The sequence below is a fragment of the Cyprinus carpio genome, chromosome A6 (assembly GCF_018340385.1).
Source record: "Cyprinus carpio isolate SPL01 chromosome A6, ASM1834038v1, whole genome shotgun sequence".
Classification (NCBI taxonomy): Eukaryota; Metazoa; Chordata; class Actinopteri; order Cypriniformes; family Cyprinidae; genus Cyprinus; species Cyprinus carpio.
The window spans coordinates 2,926,358-2,947,122 of NC_056577.1; the positions used below are offsets into that span (position 1 = coordinate 2,926,358).

At 35.8% G+C, this 20,765-nt stretch overlaps 1 protein-coding gene across 4 annotated transcripts in view; it reads right to left on the reverse strand.

Annotated features, from left to right (window-relative positions):
• The window catches only part of LOC109051869 (CMP-N-acetylneuraminate-beta-1,4-galactoside alpha-2,3-sialyltransferase-like), a 43,747-nt gene that overhangs the window by 12,319 nt on the left and 10,663 nt on the right, over positions 1-20,765 (reverse strand). For 3 of the 4 annotated variants that reach the window (XM_042757535.1, XM_042757536.1, XM_042757537.1), the window contains 6 exons: positions 20,509-20,551; positions 17,735-17,827; positions 13,119-13,213; positions 9,175-9,238; positions 8,927-9,022; positions 8,515-8,701 (listed from right to left, as the gene is read on the reverse strand). In XM_042757535.1, coding sequence (XP_042613469.1) covers positions 8,515-8,701; positions 8,927-9,022; positions 9,175-9,238; positions 13,119-13,213; positions 17,735-17,827; positions 20,509-20,551 — 578 coding nt within the window. Of the gene's footprint in view, positions 1-8,514; positions 8,702-8,926; positions 9,023-9,174; positions 9,239-13,118; positions 13,214-14,788; positions 14,838-17,734; positions 17,828-20,508; positions 20,552-20,765 lie in introns of those variants that run through there. The other variant, XM_042757538.1, reaches the window with a different exon arrangement.

Consider the following 20,765-nt stretch of genomic DNA (forward strand, 5'->3'; position numbering starts at 1 on the left):
ACGTGTGGTGAACATCATGTCAAGAAGATTTTGTGAAAGTAAATTCATTTTATTTTCATTTCCGAAAGATGAGGCTGCAAAGAATCAGTGGTTAAAATTCACAGCAGTTCAACCCCGATCTTTTTCGTGAAAAAATCTTACTGACCACAAACCTTTGTCATGTATTCATTTCTTTCAAGTCATTTTATAAAAGTCATCGCTATACTTCAGGCCTGGCTGGCATTACTAAGGATGCAGAAAGCAGGTGCAGGTAAAATCCTGGCATATTTTGAGCGAGCACTGAAGCAGAGGTGAATCGATCTGTTGTTCGGTGCTGGACTCGTATAAACACACAGGTGGAAAATGTGACGTGGCTCGGGCAGAGAGAGATGAACATAATACCCTGCACCGTGAAGAGGAGAGGGGCCTTTTAAAAGCCCCATGAAAAACAAGAAGCGCAAACAAAGCCACAAAGGCAAGGAAGACCCTGTATCAATCATCCACCTCCTACATCGCACGAGGCCTTTGTACGCTGAGTTTCTCTGATACCCATCACAGAGCTGCTTGAAACAGACCTGCAGAAGAGCTGACTTATGATCACGAACTCTAAACTCTGGCTGATATATGTCTGCCGATGCAGCTGATAGTGCGTCCAAATGGCTCATTGTGCTGTATTACAGAGAGGGTCACTCAACACTGCCGTAGCAACAAGCGGAAAACTAATCTGACCATGACCACACTGCTGAATGTACAGCGCTACGGCAAAACAAGCTGTATTTTGATTGAAATGTGAAATAGTGGGCTAAAATTAAACTAATGAGATAAACAGAAGAATATAAATATATATATATATATATGAAATATACTTAAAAAATGTTAGTTAAATATAAGAAAAATATTTTCTAAATAGAGCATCAATGATTGCTCTTTTTTCAGCAAACTTAGTTCTGGAATTTTTTTTAATTTTATTATTATTATTCTAAAAGTTCTAAAAGATGAGCTTTTATGCACATTCAAAGACACTTACAATGGAACCAGATCAAACATAAAGCTATGCATTGGTTTATAAAAAATAAGCCAGCAAACTGTTAAAGTAATCCCAGTAAATGCTAAATAATACATATGTAATAAAATACATAATTATTCCCAATTAATTTAGTCATTTACTATAAGTCACCTTTATTTTTATATAGCGCTTTATACAAAAAAAGTATAGAAGTACATCTTTAAAAAATGGGGGGTTAAATATATAGGTTGTCATTATAACTAACTAAATAAATAAATGCAAAACATAACTAGTTAAAAGGGGTTAAAAGCTATTATGCTTTTTCACTTTTTCAACTTTAGTTAGTCTGTAATGTTACTGTTTGAGCATAAAAAAGATCTGCAAATTACAAAGCTCAAAGTCCATTTCAAAAGGAGATATTTTATTTAACAGAAATCACTTTTCAAAAACTACAATGAACGACTTGTTTGGACCTGGTTGAGCTGCACTAGAGAAGGCAACGAGTGTTATCACAATGTCAGAGACACGCTAGCTTCCCCAAGGCAGACAAGCTTAGAGTGGTTATAATCATCTGGATTTAAATCATGCTCAAGTTGATTTGATTTTGACGCAATATTTACACTGAAGCTTACACTATGGAAGCTCCCACAGGCAGGTGCTGTCAATATGGTAACTGGGGCATGACCATTTCACCGACCTGGGCTAACCAACCGAGTGCTGGCCCAGCTAACCAATCACAACAATCTAACCAACCACACACTGGCCCAGCTAAAACACAATCAGCTAAACCAACCACAACACAGACTGGCCCCTAAGCAATCACAACACCACTGGCCCACAACACACACTGGCCCAGCTAACTGGCCCCTAACCCACAACACACACTGGCCCAGCTAACCAATCTAACCACACCACCAATCACAGCACACTGGCCAGCTAACTAACACAACACAGACTGGTCCAGCTAACCAACCACAACACACACTGGCCCAGCTACCAACCAACACAATGGCCCACACCAACCACAACACCCACTGGCCCAGCTAACCAACGACAACACACAATGGCCCAGCTAACTAACCACAACACACACTGGCCCAGCTAACCAACCACAACACACACTGGCCCAGCTAACCAACCACAATCACGACTGGCCCAGCACAATCAAAAACACTGGCCCAGCTAACCAAACACAACACACACAATGGCCCAGCACCAACCATCACACAGACTGGCCCCTAACCAATCACAACACAGACCAGCTAACCAATCACAACACACACTGGCCCAGCTAACCAACCACAGACTGGCCCAGCTAACCAATCACAACACACACTGGCCCAGCTAACCAATCACAACACACACTGGCCCAGCTAACCAACCACAACACAGACTGGTCCAGCTAACCAACCACAACACAGACTGGCCCAGCTAACCAATCACAACACACACAGTAAACCACACACACACAGCTAACCAACCACACTGGTCCCAACCTACCACACACTGGCCCACTAACCAACACACAACACACTGGCCCAGCTAACCAACCACAACACAGACTGGCCCCAACCACAACACACACTGGCCCAGCTAACCAACACACACACACCCAGCTAACCAACCACAACACAGCCCAGCTAACCAATCACAACACAGACTGGCCCAGCTAATCCAACCAATCACAACACACACTGGCCCAGCTAACCAAGCTAACCAATCAAACAACACACACTGGCCCAGCTAACCAATCACTAACACAACCACAACACACACTGGCCCAGCTAACCAACCACAACACAGACTGCCCAGCTAACCAACCACAACACAACTGGCCAGCTAACCAACCACAACACACACTGGCCCAGCTAACCAACTGGTCCCTAACAACACACACTGGCCCAGCTAACCAACCACAACACAGACTGGCCCAGCTAACCAACCTCAACACACACACTGGCCCAGCTAACACAGACTGGCCCAGCTAACCAATCACAACACAGACTGGCCCAGCTAACCCAGCTAACCAATCACAACACACACTGGCCCAGCTATAAGAATTGACGAGCCAACCACAACACACACTGGCCCAGCTAACCAATCACAACACACACTGGCCCAGCTAACCAACCACATCACAGACTGGCCCAGCTAACCAATCACAACACAGACTGGCCCAGCTAACCCAATCACAAGACACAGACTGGCCCAGCTAACCAATCACAACACATTTTGCATTTCAGAGGCGGCCTTTTATTTGATACAGGAACTATTCCAGCCGTTTATGACAGATTGGGAAGAGAGGTGTGGTAATAATGTAAAATATGAAAAAAATAATGTGTTTTTCGAACAACCTAGTATTTTTTGTTGTCTTTTAAACAAAATCAAGACTTTGTAAAAGAGCATAATAGGACCCCTTTAAATGAATGAATGAATTAACAATTCATTGTTTTCATAGAAATAAATGATCATTATCTTTCTTTTTGTTTTTTGTCTTTTCATTGTCGTTAATGAAATAAAAAAACCTTCATCAACAAGCTTTTACATCACTGACAATATCAACATGGTGTTAATATAAACAATATTAAACGTGGGTGAAGCTCATGGTGTAGCTTTGCTTTGAAAGATTACATGTTTGTTATCTTTAGAATTTCAAAACTTTCTCTATGGAGAAAATAAGTTGCATTTGACTTTCAGAAACGTTCTGCTTCATTACTTAAAACCTCTGATTTACTCATGAACACACAAATCTCTAAATAAATTGAAAAAGACCCACAACTTAAATCAACATAATAAATCAGTCTTGACTGAACTTTCAGTCATATCCGACTATCTGATGGTCAGTTATCCTCACACTCACATACTTTCTCTGATGGGTAATCCCCAAACCCCTTAGTTTGTAACTCCAAACTTCCCTTCCTTTGGTTAAAAGAGTTCCTGACACATTTTTGTGTGATGATGTTAGGGTGTAACCTGTGGGCGTGGAGTGGGCCCTGTGTTTCCCTGCGCTACGGCTCATACACAACAATGGCCGCTCTCAGTCGCTCTGACACTCTGGAGGTGCGAGTCGCAGACTTTATCACAGAATCCATCAGTTTCCAGAGGGCTGACATACACTGTGGCATTCATAAACCACTGTGGTTTTCTGCAGCCGTCTGTGGAGTAGCAGGGGCCGCTGACCCTGACATTGACCCCCAGCCCTCTGTCTCCTCATGTCTGAGTCACCAGACTCTGAGGACACTTGACACTCATAAACACCATTGTATTGCAGTGTGTAAGCCGAACATGTCATACAAAGCATCTAATGATTCATAGACTCGAGCTGTGTTCCGAACCCTACCTAGGCCTCATGTTTAGCATCACAGGAACAATCCATATGAGAATGCTGACAGAATATAGGAGCTCACCAGGGTTTGGAAAAAAAACTATATTCAGGATATGTCTTCAGAAAAGAAGGATCTCCTGAAGAGTTTTCAGCGTGAGTATGTTGAATCAAACATTTAGAGTCACACCGTATCTTTTTTGATTTTGACTAAATCCAAATTTCCACAAATCTTCTTGAATGTTCTCAAATTTGAGTCACATCACATCATCTTAGTCAAAAAGAATCTTATCTTTTGAAATATTTTTTTTTAACTTCTTGTGAAATTATCTTCTCAAGTCGAATCTTCTCTAATGATTTCTTCTTAAACGTTCTCAGATGATCTCAAACCTTCTTGAATGTTCTCAAATTTCAGTCACATCAAATTAAATCTTTTCAAATTCCGTTATGTTCCTTCTCAAGTCACATTGGATCTTCTTAATTTGACAGTATATTAACAGTATATAAGAATATATTACCGATTTTTTTTCTCAAATCTTCTTGAATGATCTCAGATTTGAGTCACATCAAATCATCTTAGTCATATCTTATATTTTCAAATTCAGTCACGTTCTTAATCTTCTTGTGAAATGTCCTTACAAAGTTCTTCCTCATCTCTTGACCTCAAATTTGAGTCACATTAAATAATCTTAGTCAAACTGAACCATCTTGTGAAATGTCCTTAAAAAGTTCCTTCAAATCATCTTAAATTAAATCTTTTCAAATCCAGTCATTTCCTTGTGAAATGTTCTTGCAATGTTCCTCTTTCTTCTCGAGTCACATCAAACCTTCTCAAATATTCTCTAATCTATTCTTAAATATTCTCCCTATTTTTAATGCTCTCAAAATGATCTCAAACCTTCCTGAATGTTCTCAAATTTTGAGATGCATCAAACTATCTAAACCAAATGAAATATTATCTTCTCAAATGCAATCTTCTTTTGTAAAATGTTCTTTCAATGTTCCTTCTCTTCTGCAATTAGTCATCCAAAGCAGCTCGACGTGACTCACTGCACCAACAGTGGAAACAACAGCAGCTAGTTTATTGACCCCTTGTCCACCTGCTCATGTTTGCCTTTCTGTATGGCTGTGTTTGAAGCTGATTTCAAAGAGGAGACAAAAGCAAAAGGACAGCGACGACCCGTCCACAGCTAGCACAGCTGACGCAACCAAAACCTCCTAAAGGCCTAACATCTCACATATGGTGGCATTAGTCTAAACTGGCCACGCTAAGAGCACTGATGATTTAGCTGTGTGGATGCATCATTTACGACAAGATATCTTGGCCGCTCTTTTGCTTTCAGAAGACATAGCTGCCATTTAATTCTAAATCAACAGAGATTCAAGTAATGAGAGCATTTCTGCGTCAAAGAACCACAAGCGAAGACTACGGCCAATAAACACACACAAAGGAAAAACATCTACTTCATCTCTGACCTCTCAATTATCCTCATCAGTATTCCTGTCTGAATGTTTTGAGCGGTAGACAGTCTGCACACTTCAAAACCTTCACCGAATTAACACGTTCCGCTTAATTTCATGTGTAAATTAGAGCCGTGATTGTAGCATGCATAGGACGTGAATGAATGTCTCACATGGACGGGTCTGTGACGGATAGTGCTCTCAAAGTGGAAGAGACATTTTAACTGAAAACAATTATCTGAAGAATTTATTTCCCTGGTCTTAGCAGCAAAGTTTTTCGTCTGTTTATCATTACGCAAAATTACAAATAAATTCAACTCAAATTGGTTCATTTATTGTTCAGTTTGTTCAGTAAATCACTGTTTTGGCAGTAAATGGTAACGGATCTATTTAAAGCGCACGCTATGCCATGAAACTGTTTTTTTTTCTCCTTCCAGAGTAAGCTGTATTTTAAGAGAATGAAACGTAAATCCTTTTAAAGACTTTTAAAAGCAAATTAAGGAATTTAAGACCATTGAAAATATACTAATCATGTTTTCCAATAAACTGAACATGGTTAACATTTCCATCAAAATATCACAGTTACTGTAGTATATTCATGTACAACAGCTTTCTTTACAATGCCATCAGAAGCAGCAATTACATTGTAAAAATAGCCATTTAAACACTTTTTTTAATGCAGTGGTTCACTATACTGCTCAAAAGTTTGGGATCAACAAGACTTTTATTTAGCAAGGATGCACAAAATTTATCAAAAATGACCGTAAAGACATTTATAATGTTGCAAAAGATTTCTATTTCTAATAAATTATATTCTTTGGAATTTTAAATTAATCAAAGAATCCAGTAAAAAAAACAAAAAAAAAAACATATTAAGTCGTTTTCAACATTGATAGTAAGAAAAGTTTCTTGAGGACCAAATCAGCACATTAGACTTTTTTATACTTTAGGATCCTTTTTTTCATGGCTTTAAATTTTGAAAATTTTACTTTTTCCCCCACAGAAGTAAACTTATCTCCCAGATTCAAGAAATGTATTTCTCTCTCTCGTCTTCTCCGAACTAACAGTTCTCTTTTAGTCCTAATGGCTTTCCGGCCGGCGGTGGGAATTCTAATGGAGTAGGATAAAGAAGGCAGAAGGCATGCTACCTGTGTTTTTAGAAAGAGAAAGACTCAGTCAAGCTGCTGCCCATGGCAAAATGTGCTCTATAGAGTATCAAAACCAAGCCGATAACCTTATCAGGATACAACCTGTGTGTGGCCTTCATGTGGTTTTGCTTTGCATAAATCTCTACAGCCGTTTCTCTAAAAGTATTCCATTGGAGAAGAATTTGTTGAATTTGTGACATTCAATTTCGAATCAGGAAGTCAAATTCTGATTCAAAACCAAAAGACTACACTATATCTTCTCTGGCCTGCAAAAAAAAACAAAATGTAATATTTTTTATTATTATGATACAGAGTCACTGAAAAATATCCAGTGCTAGAAGTGTGGCAACAGAAATACTACAAGGAGCTCCTCAAGACCAGTTACACACCGGTGACTTTTATTACAGTGCTGTGAGCTGGGGATCCAAATAATGCGGAAACGTCCTTGAGCTGAGTGAACTAGATTCGGCTTTCGTCATGGGAGAAGGTCCTCTAACAGAAGAGAGGCCGGATGTGTGTGCCATTTTCATTATCATTCTGGAGATAACGCAGAGAACGAGCTGCTTGACTAAACCCAAACCTGGGAGATAAGATGCCCATTCTCCGGCCCGGACCACACAATTAAGCACATCACTGAGTTCCTGTCAGTCACCTGCGGAAACACTACACTGGCTGACTCACAAAGACATCGGCCTCGCACACAGCTGCATATCAAAGACGCGTCAAACACAAAGCCCACATCCGTCTCTACTCTATTCACAATGCAGTTATATAGTTACCTGTGGTGACAAACCTGTCCCATATTTCATAAACTGAACTTTAAAAGTGGTCAGCTTTTGACTCAGATATCACATTCAGCAATGTCTTGAAAATGTCACACTCAATGACCTTGCACATGTGTTTTTATTCCTTGAAAACTTTGTTAATGCAAATTCTGCTGATATGTCACCAGATAATAATATGTAGCTTTCTAAAACAGATCATAACTGCCAAAATGACTTTATAATCTTGTAAGCATCAGTAAAAATGTGTTGAAACCTGCAAAAATCAGTAATGAAGTGTTTTCCGGCAAAAGTGTTTGATATTTATGGTTACATTATAGCTGTATATTGTAATAAAAAAGTTGTATGAACAAATAAATAAATAAAAAAGTAAAGAACATAACTTATTTCTAAAATTAAAAAACATATAGCTTAAAAAAAAATTTCATTCTTTTTTGGTGGGACCAGTGAAAATCTTGGCGGGGCAAGTAAAAACAATTTGGGCCACGAAAAAAAATAAATAATAATAATTTAAATAAAGTCCTTATTTTTTGACCCCAGGCATTCATATGTAATATTGGTGTTCTGAGCACACACTATGCTGCCCCCTACTGGTGCATGTGTACATCAGACAATTCTCTTTTTAAATAGTTTGACTCATTTCTTATCAGCAGACATTCTCTGTGCTGATTTTAAAGGAAAATCTGTGGAATAGCATTAAACATGTTAAAACGAAACTGAGCATACTGCATCCCTATTGCTGGATGCAAATTCAATCAAATTAAAAAAATGTATTAAATAAAAAAAGAGCACAATTGAGACTTTTGGACGTCTTACCAGTTTTTCTTTGAAAACCATGTGACGCAGCCATTTGAAGTCCATGAGTTTAAAGGCAGATAAGACAAAAAGCGAGCTCTTCTCGTAGCGCTCAGGTCTCTGGATGGCTCCTTCAGGGTACGTGATACGCATGGTGGTCTTCGAGCCGACGTCCTTCTCGAACCCGGCGACTGGAGCCTCGTTCAGTCTAAACCAGAGGACAAATCAACATGAAATACAAACTGCCTTCATTTACTTAATATTCCTGTAATAATGTACAAGATTCAACTGTGAACATTATTAACTGTTACTGTTTGTATTCATAATCATTCATCAAATGTGAAACAACAACAGATTTGTGTTTTACGTCTATTTTTATAATCAAACAATAAGGAAAAATCAATAGAATTGTTTTATTTTTATAATAACTTACCGTACAACAACATCATATTGATCGATTTGGGAGCCCAGGGACTTGTTGAACAGAATGCCTCCGTTGCCAATAATAATACACTTCTTACAACTTAATCTACAGAAGAAAATCAAAAAACATGACTGAAGAAAATCATCAGCTGTACAGCACTGAAGTTTGAGAGAATGAAATATGGTTCATCATGTAATAATCAAATGATATGTTCTTATAAAAGCAAAGGAGTGAGTGTTTATGTGGACATTAGTTACCTGTCCAGCTCTGAACCCAGTGAATAACTCTTTGTAGCTTGTAAAATATGATCGATGATCTTTTCTGTGGATGGAGAAAACAATTATTTACTTATTTAGAGAGAAAAACTACATAAAAACACACCAGAGCCTCAGAAGTCTAAAAAAATTAAAAATAACCCCCTTAATTATATTTAGATGAAGTTTAGCAGAAAGTTACTCATTTCATGCTGTGATGAGCAGCTGTTTCCGAACCACAGCGCATTGAGGTGTCTTCTATGGGGAAGTCGTGGCCTAATGGTTAGAGAGTCGGACTCCCAATCGAAGGGTTGTGAGTTCGAGTCTCGGGCCGGCAGGAATTGTGGGTGGGGGGAGTGAATGTACAGCGCTCTCTCTCACCTTCAATACCACGACTTAGGTGCCCTTGAGCAAGGCACTGAACCCCAACTGCTCCCCGGGCGCCGCAGCATAAATGGCTGCCCACTGCTCAGTGGGTGTGTGTTCACAGTGTGTGTGTTCACTGCTCTGTGTGTGTGCACTTCGGATGGGTTGAATGCAGAGCACAAATTCTGAGTATGGGTCACCATACTTGGCTGAATGTCACGTCACTTCACTTTTCTACATTGACTAAAATTACTCATACTGTGATTCAGTATTAGTCAGTCCACCCACTTATATCTCATGGCAACCCTAAGAATGTTTATGCAGCATGATTTGGCTTTCAATTACACTAACTGTAGATAATATTTAGGAAGGAAGAACTTTTGTGAATTATGCATGAATGTTGGATTGCATTAAAGGAATAGTTTCCCCAAAATTAAACATTTACTTCCCCTCAGGCCATCCAAGATGTAGATAAGTTTGTTTCTTCATCAGATTTGGAGAAATGTAGCATTGCATCAGTGTCTCAACAATGGATTCTCTGCAGTGAATGGGTGCCGTCAGAATGAGAGTCCAAACAGCTGATAAAAAACATCACAATAATCCACAGCACTCCAAGCCATCAGTTAATGTCTTGAGAAAAGCTGTGTGTTTGTAAGAAACAAATCCATCATTTAAGACCATTGCTTCCAGTTCTCTATCCATAATATTGCTTTCTCCAGTTAAAAAGATGTCTTGTCTGAATCAGGAGAGAAATATACACAGATCAAGCACTGTTTACGAGGGAAAATGGTCAAAATCAACAGATTTGTTTCTTACAAACACACAGCTTTTCACTTCAAAGACATTAACTGTTGGACTGGAGTGGTTTGTGTTGATTTTGTTTTGGTTTTGTTGTTTTTTTTTTTATCTGTTTTTTGGTCTCTTTTTGTGGGGGCACATTTTCTGTGGAGAGTATATTTTTGTGACAGTGATGCAATGCTACATTTCTCAAAATCTGTTCTGATGAACAAACAAACCCATTAACATTTTGGACAGCCTGAGGGTGAGTAAATTTTCAGCAAATTAAAATTTTTGGGTGGGGTACATTTCTAAAGCAGCCTGGTCACACGCTTCCAACAATGCTGTGGCCTCCTGGGAAAGATTTTACATCACAGCTTCAGACACACTCAAGAATGAGGAAAAACCCTTTATCTTATGCACAATCCACCATGCTATTTTCAGTAAAACAGAAAGGCTTTCCACTCGAGAAAAAAAAAAACTCTTTATACTAAAGATAATAGAATGGGATTTGATTGTCAAGTCCACAACAACAAATCCATTGATCGGAGTCATTCTTGGTCCAATTAATGGTCTGCCTGCCAAACAACGTAATCCAGATCACTTGGAAAAGTAACAGCACACCTTTCCTCAACATGCCACACTATTTAAGGCATCATTCATATCTGCAGCATAAAAAGTTGAATCCATAGTGTTAGGGCTTTGTTCAAGTGCGTTTTCATCTCACATTAGAGCACATTAGACAGCAGCAATTCCCACATAGACTCGTAAATCACGTGTAAGTGTTTCTGCTGAAAGGCACGGCTTGAGAAACATCAGCAGGACGGATGCAGAGATGCCGACAGCTCTGCTCTTAATGTCCCACACCATCTGCCAAAGCAGCTAACCGGAGTCAAAGGAAAACTCATCACTTAACATGCACATTTGTGATTTAAACAGGCTGGAAGGTAATTACACTTAAAACCTCCAGGGCAGGCATGAACAAAGGCGATTGGAAAGTAGAAATGCCTCTTGTTTCTGCTTTAAACGGATGAAAGAACCACTGAAGACCTGATTGAATAGATGCCACGGAGAAATGTCTTCCATCTTACCTGCATGAGCCCTTGGTGACTGGTTAAGCTGACATTAGTTTAATTTGTATGTCATGTGTAAACATTAATCTATGGGACAATATACGGGCATATCATTAATTTTATTTATTAATTTTTTTGATTTAATGTAGTTTTTTTAAGCTACATGAAATCATTTTGAAAGGATGAATCTATGAAATTATTATTATTTTTTAATGTTTTAAAAACCATAGTACATTATCATTCAAAAATTTGAGTTAAGTAAGATAAAAACGAAAGAAATTCACACTTTTATTCAGTAAGGAAGCATTAAATTGATCAAAAGTGACAGTTAAGACATTTATAATATTACAAAAGATTACTATTTTAAACAAAGGCTGTTCTTTTGAACTTTCCATCAATCAAAGAATAGAAATAAAATACAAATATTAAGCAGCAAACACTGTTTTCAACACTGATAATAATAATAACCATTATTAATAACTGTGTATCAATATTAATTGCTAATAACTGAGCAGCAAATCAACATATTAGAATGATTTCTGAAGGATCATGTGACACTGAAGACTACAGTAATGATGCTGAAAATTCAGCTTTACATCACAGAAATAAATTACATTTTAAAATATATTCACATAGAAAACACTTGTTTTAAAATGTAATAATATTTCATAATATAACAGTTTTAATTACTTATTTTGATCAAATAAATGCAGCCTTGGTGAGTATAAGACTGCTTTCAAAACAGTTTTATTTTCTTATTTTTTTCAAATTTATGTGGTGTTTGTGAGTATAAGAATTTTTGAATGCAGAGAGTGAATGCTTGAACCCATCTTGGACTGCTGCATTATGACAATGTTTTTTCAGTGTTAAACAAAAGAAAATGTTTGAATTCTTAAGATGCACGGCTACTTTTGAACAGTCATCATATTAGAAAGATGCTTTTCGCCTTAATAATGGACCCTTGATGAAGTACAACATAACCGCTTAGACTAAATTTGACTTTCATATAATCATAGACATCTGAAAATGTGCAATATTTGTGGGAAAATATTTGAAAACAAATGTTTAACAATCCCTGACATTCCTATCCATTCCTATTCCAGCATTAGATTTCTCAGAGGACCTCTGACTGAACAACAGATTGCATTTCCTCTGTGATTTTTCAGCGGTTGTGTGAGAAAAACACAGGTGTGTATGAAATAAGCATGTCTTGTGAAACACTAATTTACTTGACCTCCTCAGGGAGAACTAGGTCTGTCTGAATAAAGTGTTTGACTTATGATTGTTCTATTGTTTACACGAGATACATTGTTAACATGTTTAACTGGATCATCTGCTAATGAAACTAACAGCGCTGACAATGATAAAACTGCAACTTCTCCAACTCAGTCTTACTTTTACCAGAGCAGTTTTCTGAGTAAAAAAGTGCCTAAACTTTTAAATACGAAGGGACAAAATAAAATTGATTGAGGGCTGTGGACCAAAAGTAAATGTTGCATTTATCCAATTATATTATATTAAAATATATTAAATACAAAAATAATTAGTTGTTTCATTTTTAAATTGTTTTAATTAAATTCATGTTTTTTTTCTCAATGAAAACTAAAGTAAAAAAACATGCAAATTTGAAATGAAAATATGCTTCAATGGCATGTTTTTTCCCCTCCTCTTGTGATATGGCATGGTGAAATAAACGTGAAATAAAAACTCAGCTCAGAAAAGAAGAAATACCTTGTGTTCTTACTCCAAACGGAGGCAGGTAATTGCTGATCTTTGATAGCCTCTTGAAATTTGGATCGAGGAACATGGGGGCTGGTTTTAAAAACCTAAAACAATAAAAGACAAAGAGAGAAAACACAAGTCAAAACAATCACTCCACAGTCTGGATGTTTTCCACCAAGAATTCTCATCTGAAGTGCTGTTTTTCGTTTTTTGGCTGTAGCAGAAAACAGGTCAAAAATTCTATTTGAAAGAATGAATAGAAACCAGTACTTTCACATTCAATAACAATATTTCTGAAATGGATATAAAGTTATAATTATATTTAATGCAAATGTAAATGATGACAGATTATATAGTTAGTAGAAACTAACCTGAGATGAATTTGATCTTCTAAAGTAACATAGGCTATTTAAGCAATATGTCACTAGCCAGAATCATAGTCTCTGTAAGTAATATGACTAGATTCAATCATTATTCTTGGTCTGTCGATGTATCAAAAAACACTGGGTTACAATTTTGAAAATTCTAGCAATCAAATAAAACTCTTTCACTGAAATGGTTATGCTGCTTGATGACCGAAAATAATTTGTATTTTTTTGTGAGTATTTGTACTAATGAACTATATTCCTTGGCAGAATTTACTTTTATTAGTAGCATTAATAGTATTTAAAAAAAAAATAAAAAAAAATAATAATAATATATATATATATATATATATATATATATATATATATATATAAATTATTAAAAATAGAAAATTTATTTATATATTAAAAATATTTATATTTTTGGACGCATGTTTTTGTGCATTTTAACAATAACTGTGTAACAATTACTGTCTCATAACTTAATGCATTAAAAAAATGCATTACAGAAAATGTAAATAATTAGAAAAATAATATAAAAAAAATAAAATCTAAAAAAATAAATAAATACCACTACCTCCCGGAAAAACTACACTATAATAAAACAGCTACCGTCACACTACTGTAAAGTGCTGTGAAGTTATAAGTTACTTTTAGTTAGTTGCTCTCCAAAACCGCTCCCTAATAAATAAGAAAAATAAGAATAGAGTATACAAGGAATAGAAGACAAACTGCATCATGTGACCAACATAATATAATAGGTCTCAAGTACTTCTTTACAAAAAATGTCTTTACTTTTCTGTAGCACGCACACCTAACATGTTCTACAATCATTTACACTGCTAATAAAATACTTTCCCATTCCGGCCACAAATACCACCTGGCAAAGCTGTATTTCATAGAGAAACACCCTGATTTCTGTCAACATCCTCCACCCAGCATGCACCTGATACAACTATCCACGACACAAACTACCCCGAACATTTCACTGGCTGACAAAACAACACCTGAACACTTCCGTCATGCCGTGCGCAGCTGTCCGAGCCCTGGAGTAATGCACTAATGACACAGGTGGTCCGGTGTACTCCATTCCCACCACCACAACTAGACTCTGTGCTCCCTCACATCCCAACAGTTTAAGTGAAGGTGACACACGCTCCCGCGTTTCTCACCGGCTTGATCTTCCAAACACGTACACTTGTGAGAAAATGATTAGGATTACAGCATATGCGTGTCCTAAACTGTAATCGGATATTCATAATAATACCAATTTTTAAAGGGCCATATTTTCACAGAACATAAGTTGAGACGAACCTTTTCAGGAAGTGTTTCAATCCATTTAGATGTATGTTCAACCTTCTCGCTATTAAAACAAAACATAAAAAGTGTTTCTTAGAGATTGTGGCCAATAACATTTTCAAAAGTTTTTAAATGACTAAAACTGTGCTCAGATCTGCAAAGATACCAAAGTCTGAAAATATCAGACCATCAAGACCAAATGATCTGAGCTGCATTCAACATTCAGTTTATATCTGACTGCAGGTCAAAGACATGATATCACATTTTGGTGTCCATATCAAAATAAATTTACAAAAGCGATTTTGTAAATGTTTCAAATAACTAATTTGTGAAAATAAAATGTCAAGATATGGGTTAAATAATGTTCCATCTTCATTCAGAGTGACAGATATATTTACGTAAAAATGAAACAACACTTATTCTGACCTGTTCTTATTAAAATATATAAAAGAATAAGTGATCATATTAAATTGTATTATATTTTAAATAATTAAAAACGTACAAATGGACAACACCTAGTGGTTTGAAGGATAGTGGCAAAGATTGGTAAAAATTTAAAATGACAATTGATTTGTTTTTTGGGTCTGCACTGTAATCCTTTAAAACATTCTTTAGATGTCATCCACCGATTCTTGTTTTAAATATGACTGACAAGATTTATTGTTATATCAACTATTATTACACTGGATGACATTTTAGTGGGTGTCTACTGTAAATCATGGTAAAAATGTCATTAATTTTTGCTCAGAAAAAAGAAGAAATTAAACAGGACAAATTCTAATGTATGAAAAACAAATATTAAAGCTGTATTAAACTTTTATTTTCATGCTTGAAAGCCCCTTTGTCTTTGAACCGTGATAACTGACTCAGTTATTTTTTATTTCTTCAAAGGACACCGATATCAAGGATCAAAGTTCAATGCAAATGATTTAAATAGAACTAATAAGTAATTTGAGCTTATCATACACTATTTATGACAGGATGCATTTATGTCTCAAACATAACTGGTATGTGATGCTGTGTGCGCTTGATTATTACTAGTTGGCAGAATTTTTGCTTTTATTTCCAAGTGGTCAGGTCCCCGGATCATGTTCAACAAAGCGTGTCAGATGCTAATTACAAGGCTAACTAGATGTCGTACGTTTAGTGTCTCAACAAATACTGTAGATGTCATGGTCTATTTAATATTCCCATCTGACTCCACTTACACCAGAGAGGGGTTCAGCATCAAGACCAACCTGAGTCATGTGATCTGGCCCTCAGCCCCATTTTTACACAACTCAGCTCTATTTAAAGGGACAGTTCACCCAGAAATGAAAATTCGGTCATCATTTACTCCCCCTGATATCATTTCAAACCTGTGTGAATTCCTTTCTTTTGTGGAACATAAAAGAAGACATTTTCGAAGAATGTTGGTAACCAAACTGTTTTGGTCACCATTGGATTCCATCGTATGAAAAAAAAAATACTAAGACATTTCTCAAATTATCTTCTTTTATGTTCCACTGAAGAAAGAATGTCATACAGGTTTAAAACGACATGAGGGGATTAAATGATGACAGAATTATCTTTTTTTGGGTGAACTATCCCTATAACGGATGAAAAGCAAACCCAAAAGGTGGGTAATATTTAAAGTAAATGATGAAAATAATGTTTTAAACAAATAAAAACAAACATAAAAGAAAAATCATTCTTTCCTTTATCTATAAAAATATTCAATTGAAATGTTTTTGTTGCACGATGACCAGAAAGAATCTATAGTTACTACATTATTAGGGCAGTTTGTTTATTAGTATTTTTATTAATTGCATTATTTATTAATAATATTTTTTTAATGAGAATTACAAGGAAGAAAACTCAAGTAAAATGCCCAGACAGAAATACAGAAAATGTGCTTAGCTTAACTGCCATGAAAATAATGTCACAAATGAAAAAATCCAGCTCTAAAAATAAACTATTAACTATGTATTTCAGTTTCTGATTGTGATGTCGTGACCTGAACCAAGAACCAGAAAACCAAAAATCAACCAAAAGTTCAACACGCAATCAAATGTATGTATGCAGCCCATATAATAATAATAATAATAATAATAATAATAATAATAAAGTGTGATTTTAAAAGGATTCTGATGATATAAGAATGAATAAGATACATAACTGTGGTTTACATTAATCTCAAGAAATCTTGCAGCTAAAGGAAGTTTTGCGTGTCAGTCGTGTGAATCAGAAGCACGGGTTTCTCACGCACTGGGAGCCCAGAGGAGCACAACAGACCCAAAAAAGATCTGCATCAGTTCTGAAACATGCCTCAAATCAACATATAGAGGATAAAGAGCATTCAGCATGGGGAATCTTCTCGGACACTGAATTATTTAAAAGAGAAAAGAAATGTCTTTTTATGCTCCTCTCAAGAGCACTGCATCCTCACTGTGTAATGGGCTGAAGACAAACTACACAACACTCATGAAGTGATGCGCTATTGTAAAAAGAAAAGACATATCTAAAGAACAAGTTCATGTTTTACGTCGCCAATAAAACTGTGATAATTATTCTCTACCTTATGTTCTCACGCCTTCTAAAAAACACATAAACAAACAAAAACAGCCTTAAACTGTAAAGCTTGTATTGCTAGTTACCAGTATAAGATTGTTTTGTGCTCTTACAAGATGATTTCATCTGCTCGAGCTCATGTATCTGCAATAGTAACCAGCTTGCCAGTAACTGACCAGCAATGCTTGTACAGAACCGATAAAGAAATCTTGTAATTTCTCGGAAAGGTCAAGAAGAGTAAACTCTTTGTACTTTTCCTGGTCTTCGTGTGAATGTTTTTCATCTAAATCTAAATTATTTATCTAAATTCCAGGGCTGTAAACAGCAGAAGAATGAGATGCGTGTCTTGCATTTACAAATATAATATTGTGAACTTCCAGTATTTCACAATGTACGATGAGATCAGCTTACTTTGGATAGATTGAAGTCATCTTGGCCTCTGCGTAACCCGGTTTACACTCGCCTTTACTGAGGTTACCATATTTATACTGCAGCTCCAGAGGCCTGTGAAGCAAAGACAGAAGAAGATGATTTTCAGTAGGTGTCCTAACAACGTAAACACATTAAGTACTGACATGATGGCGGTTCACAAACACAGTGTCACAATACATTGTGTCTTCATTTTCAACACTTTCAACACATATTTACTGCTTTATCAAATCTAACATCTAATCTAAATCTAATTTAAAATCTAAATCTGTTTGGCTTAAGTTTTTAATTTTTTTTTTATTTAAATTTTTTTTTTTTTTTCAGCAAGGATGCATTACACTGATACACTGAAAAAAAAAAGTCACAGTAATTTTTTTTTTTTTTTACATTGGTACAAAAGTTTTCTATTTTAAATTGATGAAGAATCCTGAAAAAACATGTACGTATCATGGTGTTCACAAAAATATGAAGCAGCACAACAGTTTTCAACATTGATAATAATCAGAAATGTTGCTTGAGTAGCAAATCAGCATATTAGAATGATTTCTGAAGGATCATGTGACACTGAAAATATTAATAATTATAAAATGATGATTAAATGCAGCTTTTTCTTTTCAAAAACAAAAATCTTACTGACCCCAAACTTTTGAACAAACGTGTACCATTAAAACACCTTATATTATCCGAACCAAATCCAAGGCATTTAGTGAAATATAAAACATGCACAACACAGATTTTATTCCAAATACAGTATGTGACCCTGGACCACAAAACCTGTCTTAAGTTTCATTTTTTTTTAAAATTGAGATTTATACATCATCTGAAAGCTGAATAAATAAGCTTTCCATTGATGTATGGTTTATTAGGATCGGACAATATTTGGCCGAGATACAACTATTTGAAAATCTGGAATCTGGAAAAAAATCTAAATACTGAGAAAATCACCTTTGAAGTTGTCCAAATGAATTCTTAGCTATGCATATTACTAATAAAAAATTAAGTTTTGATATATTTATGGTAGGAAATTTACAAAATATCTTCATGGAACATGATCTTTACTTAATATCCTAATGATTTCTGGCATAAAAGAAAAATCTATAATTTTGACCCATGCAATGTATTTTTGGCTATTGCTACAAATATACCCCAGAGACTTAAAACTGCTTTTGTGCTGCAGGGTCACATATGGCTGCATGCTAAATGAACATTTAATTCCAAATAAATCTGTGGAGTAATTTAAAATTCTCCAGACCATACCTATTTAAATTTGACGATTATGGAAGTTCATTCATTCTCAAGCAGATTAACATGCATAAAACAGAGCTCTGTGTCTTATTAAATGCTTTGGGGTCTGGAGAGAGGGGAAAGCAGCTGTGTCGAGCTCAATGAGATGACAACTTGTGTGAGGAGTAGTTTATTTTACATAAGCGCCGAATAAACCCACTAATTCAGAGGCCGGCAAATGGAAACTTTCTAGTAAGTTTACATCAATACTGTGAGTGCTGGACATATAAAGATGACCTGTTGACAGTGCCATTTATACAGGTGGCCGCTGATGGTAATAAGAGAGGTCCAGCCATGTTTTACTTTAGGTAAACGGACCTCCCATACAGATACAATCAGGACTGTTAAATCAGACAAGGCTGGGTGAGAGCCAAGAGATCATTCATTCAAAATGCTTTAGGGCACCATTAATTATCCTTCCAAAGTAAAGCTCAAATAAACAACAAGCCGAGTTATAAAGAGAGACAAATTGCTGGACAGTACAGGCCAAAGTGAACTCAACACATACATGCACATTCTCAAATTCTGTTACGAAATCCTAGTGAGCAGTCTTGCCCTATATAGGCAGCTGCCTTCTAAGGCAACATCCTAACTGAAACGGAACAGAGATAACAATTCTGTGCGTCATACAAATAGAAATTCATGGAAGACTCCAAGAGAGCATAAAATGTTGGACTGATAGTCCATATTAATTACACTGAACTATTTTTGTCACTAGTTAAAAGAGATGATATATTAGAGTAACTTATAAATAGAAATAGATTATTCCCAGTTCTACAGTACATTAAAACACAGAGGCTTGCATTACTTGGCATTACTCTGTTACCTGAACTCCAATAATGATTATATAAAATATTAAAACAAAGGGCTTTTATACGACGCATCAACATTTTAATAATCAATTAGTTAAATCAACTTTGTGTTGTATATGTTTAATAATATTATTTAATTAATTTTATTTATAGAAATTTACATCTTAATATATTACAAATTAACAATATATTTTAAATGTATATACACACACATTTAAATTGCACAAAAGGCAGTTTTTACCAACTTTTTAATGATATTATTATGATTCTCTTCTAAATCTTTGTTAAAATATTAACCTTTATGCTGTGGCTGTAATATAAACTTAAGTAGCATAAAGATTTCATGAATACAGTCAGTGCTTATTGGTACTTAATGGTATTTAATTTTCTGTTTCGGCAGACTTGTCGCTAGGCATTCTGGGATTGCATTTACAAAACATGTGATGTTTCCTTAAAATCTGCCTAAAAAAGAAGGTATTTTAGAAGGCAGCTAAATTTTACAAGCCTTTCTTGTTAGGAGTATAATGAGCATCGTTTCACTAAATCTTTCTCATTAAGAGTGCATGTTAAAAAGCTGCCTAAGTAGGCAACTCACTAGGTCTTGGAAGAGAGCCTCATGCTGACATTAAATACTTACACACTCAACAATGTGTTACTTACAGTTTTCTGTCAAGCTTGGTAAGGAATCCCTGCTTGTCGTACTCTAGAGAAAGAAGAAATACAATAAATCAACAGAGTTTATGTCCCTGAAAAAGAAAGGAGAGAGAGATGCAGTGTGTTATCGTCACTGTGCCAACAGGAAGAGATGGAAATATTTTGGCAGAAGAGGATACATGTTGTTAAGCGCAGGTTATAAAGAAAGAGATTATTATTGTAGTTACACAGAAAGAAATGTGAGAGACTGTTTACTGTCTATA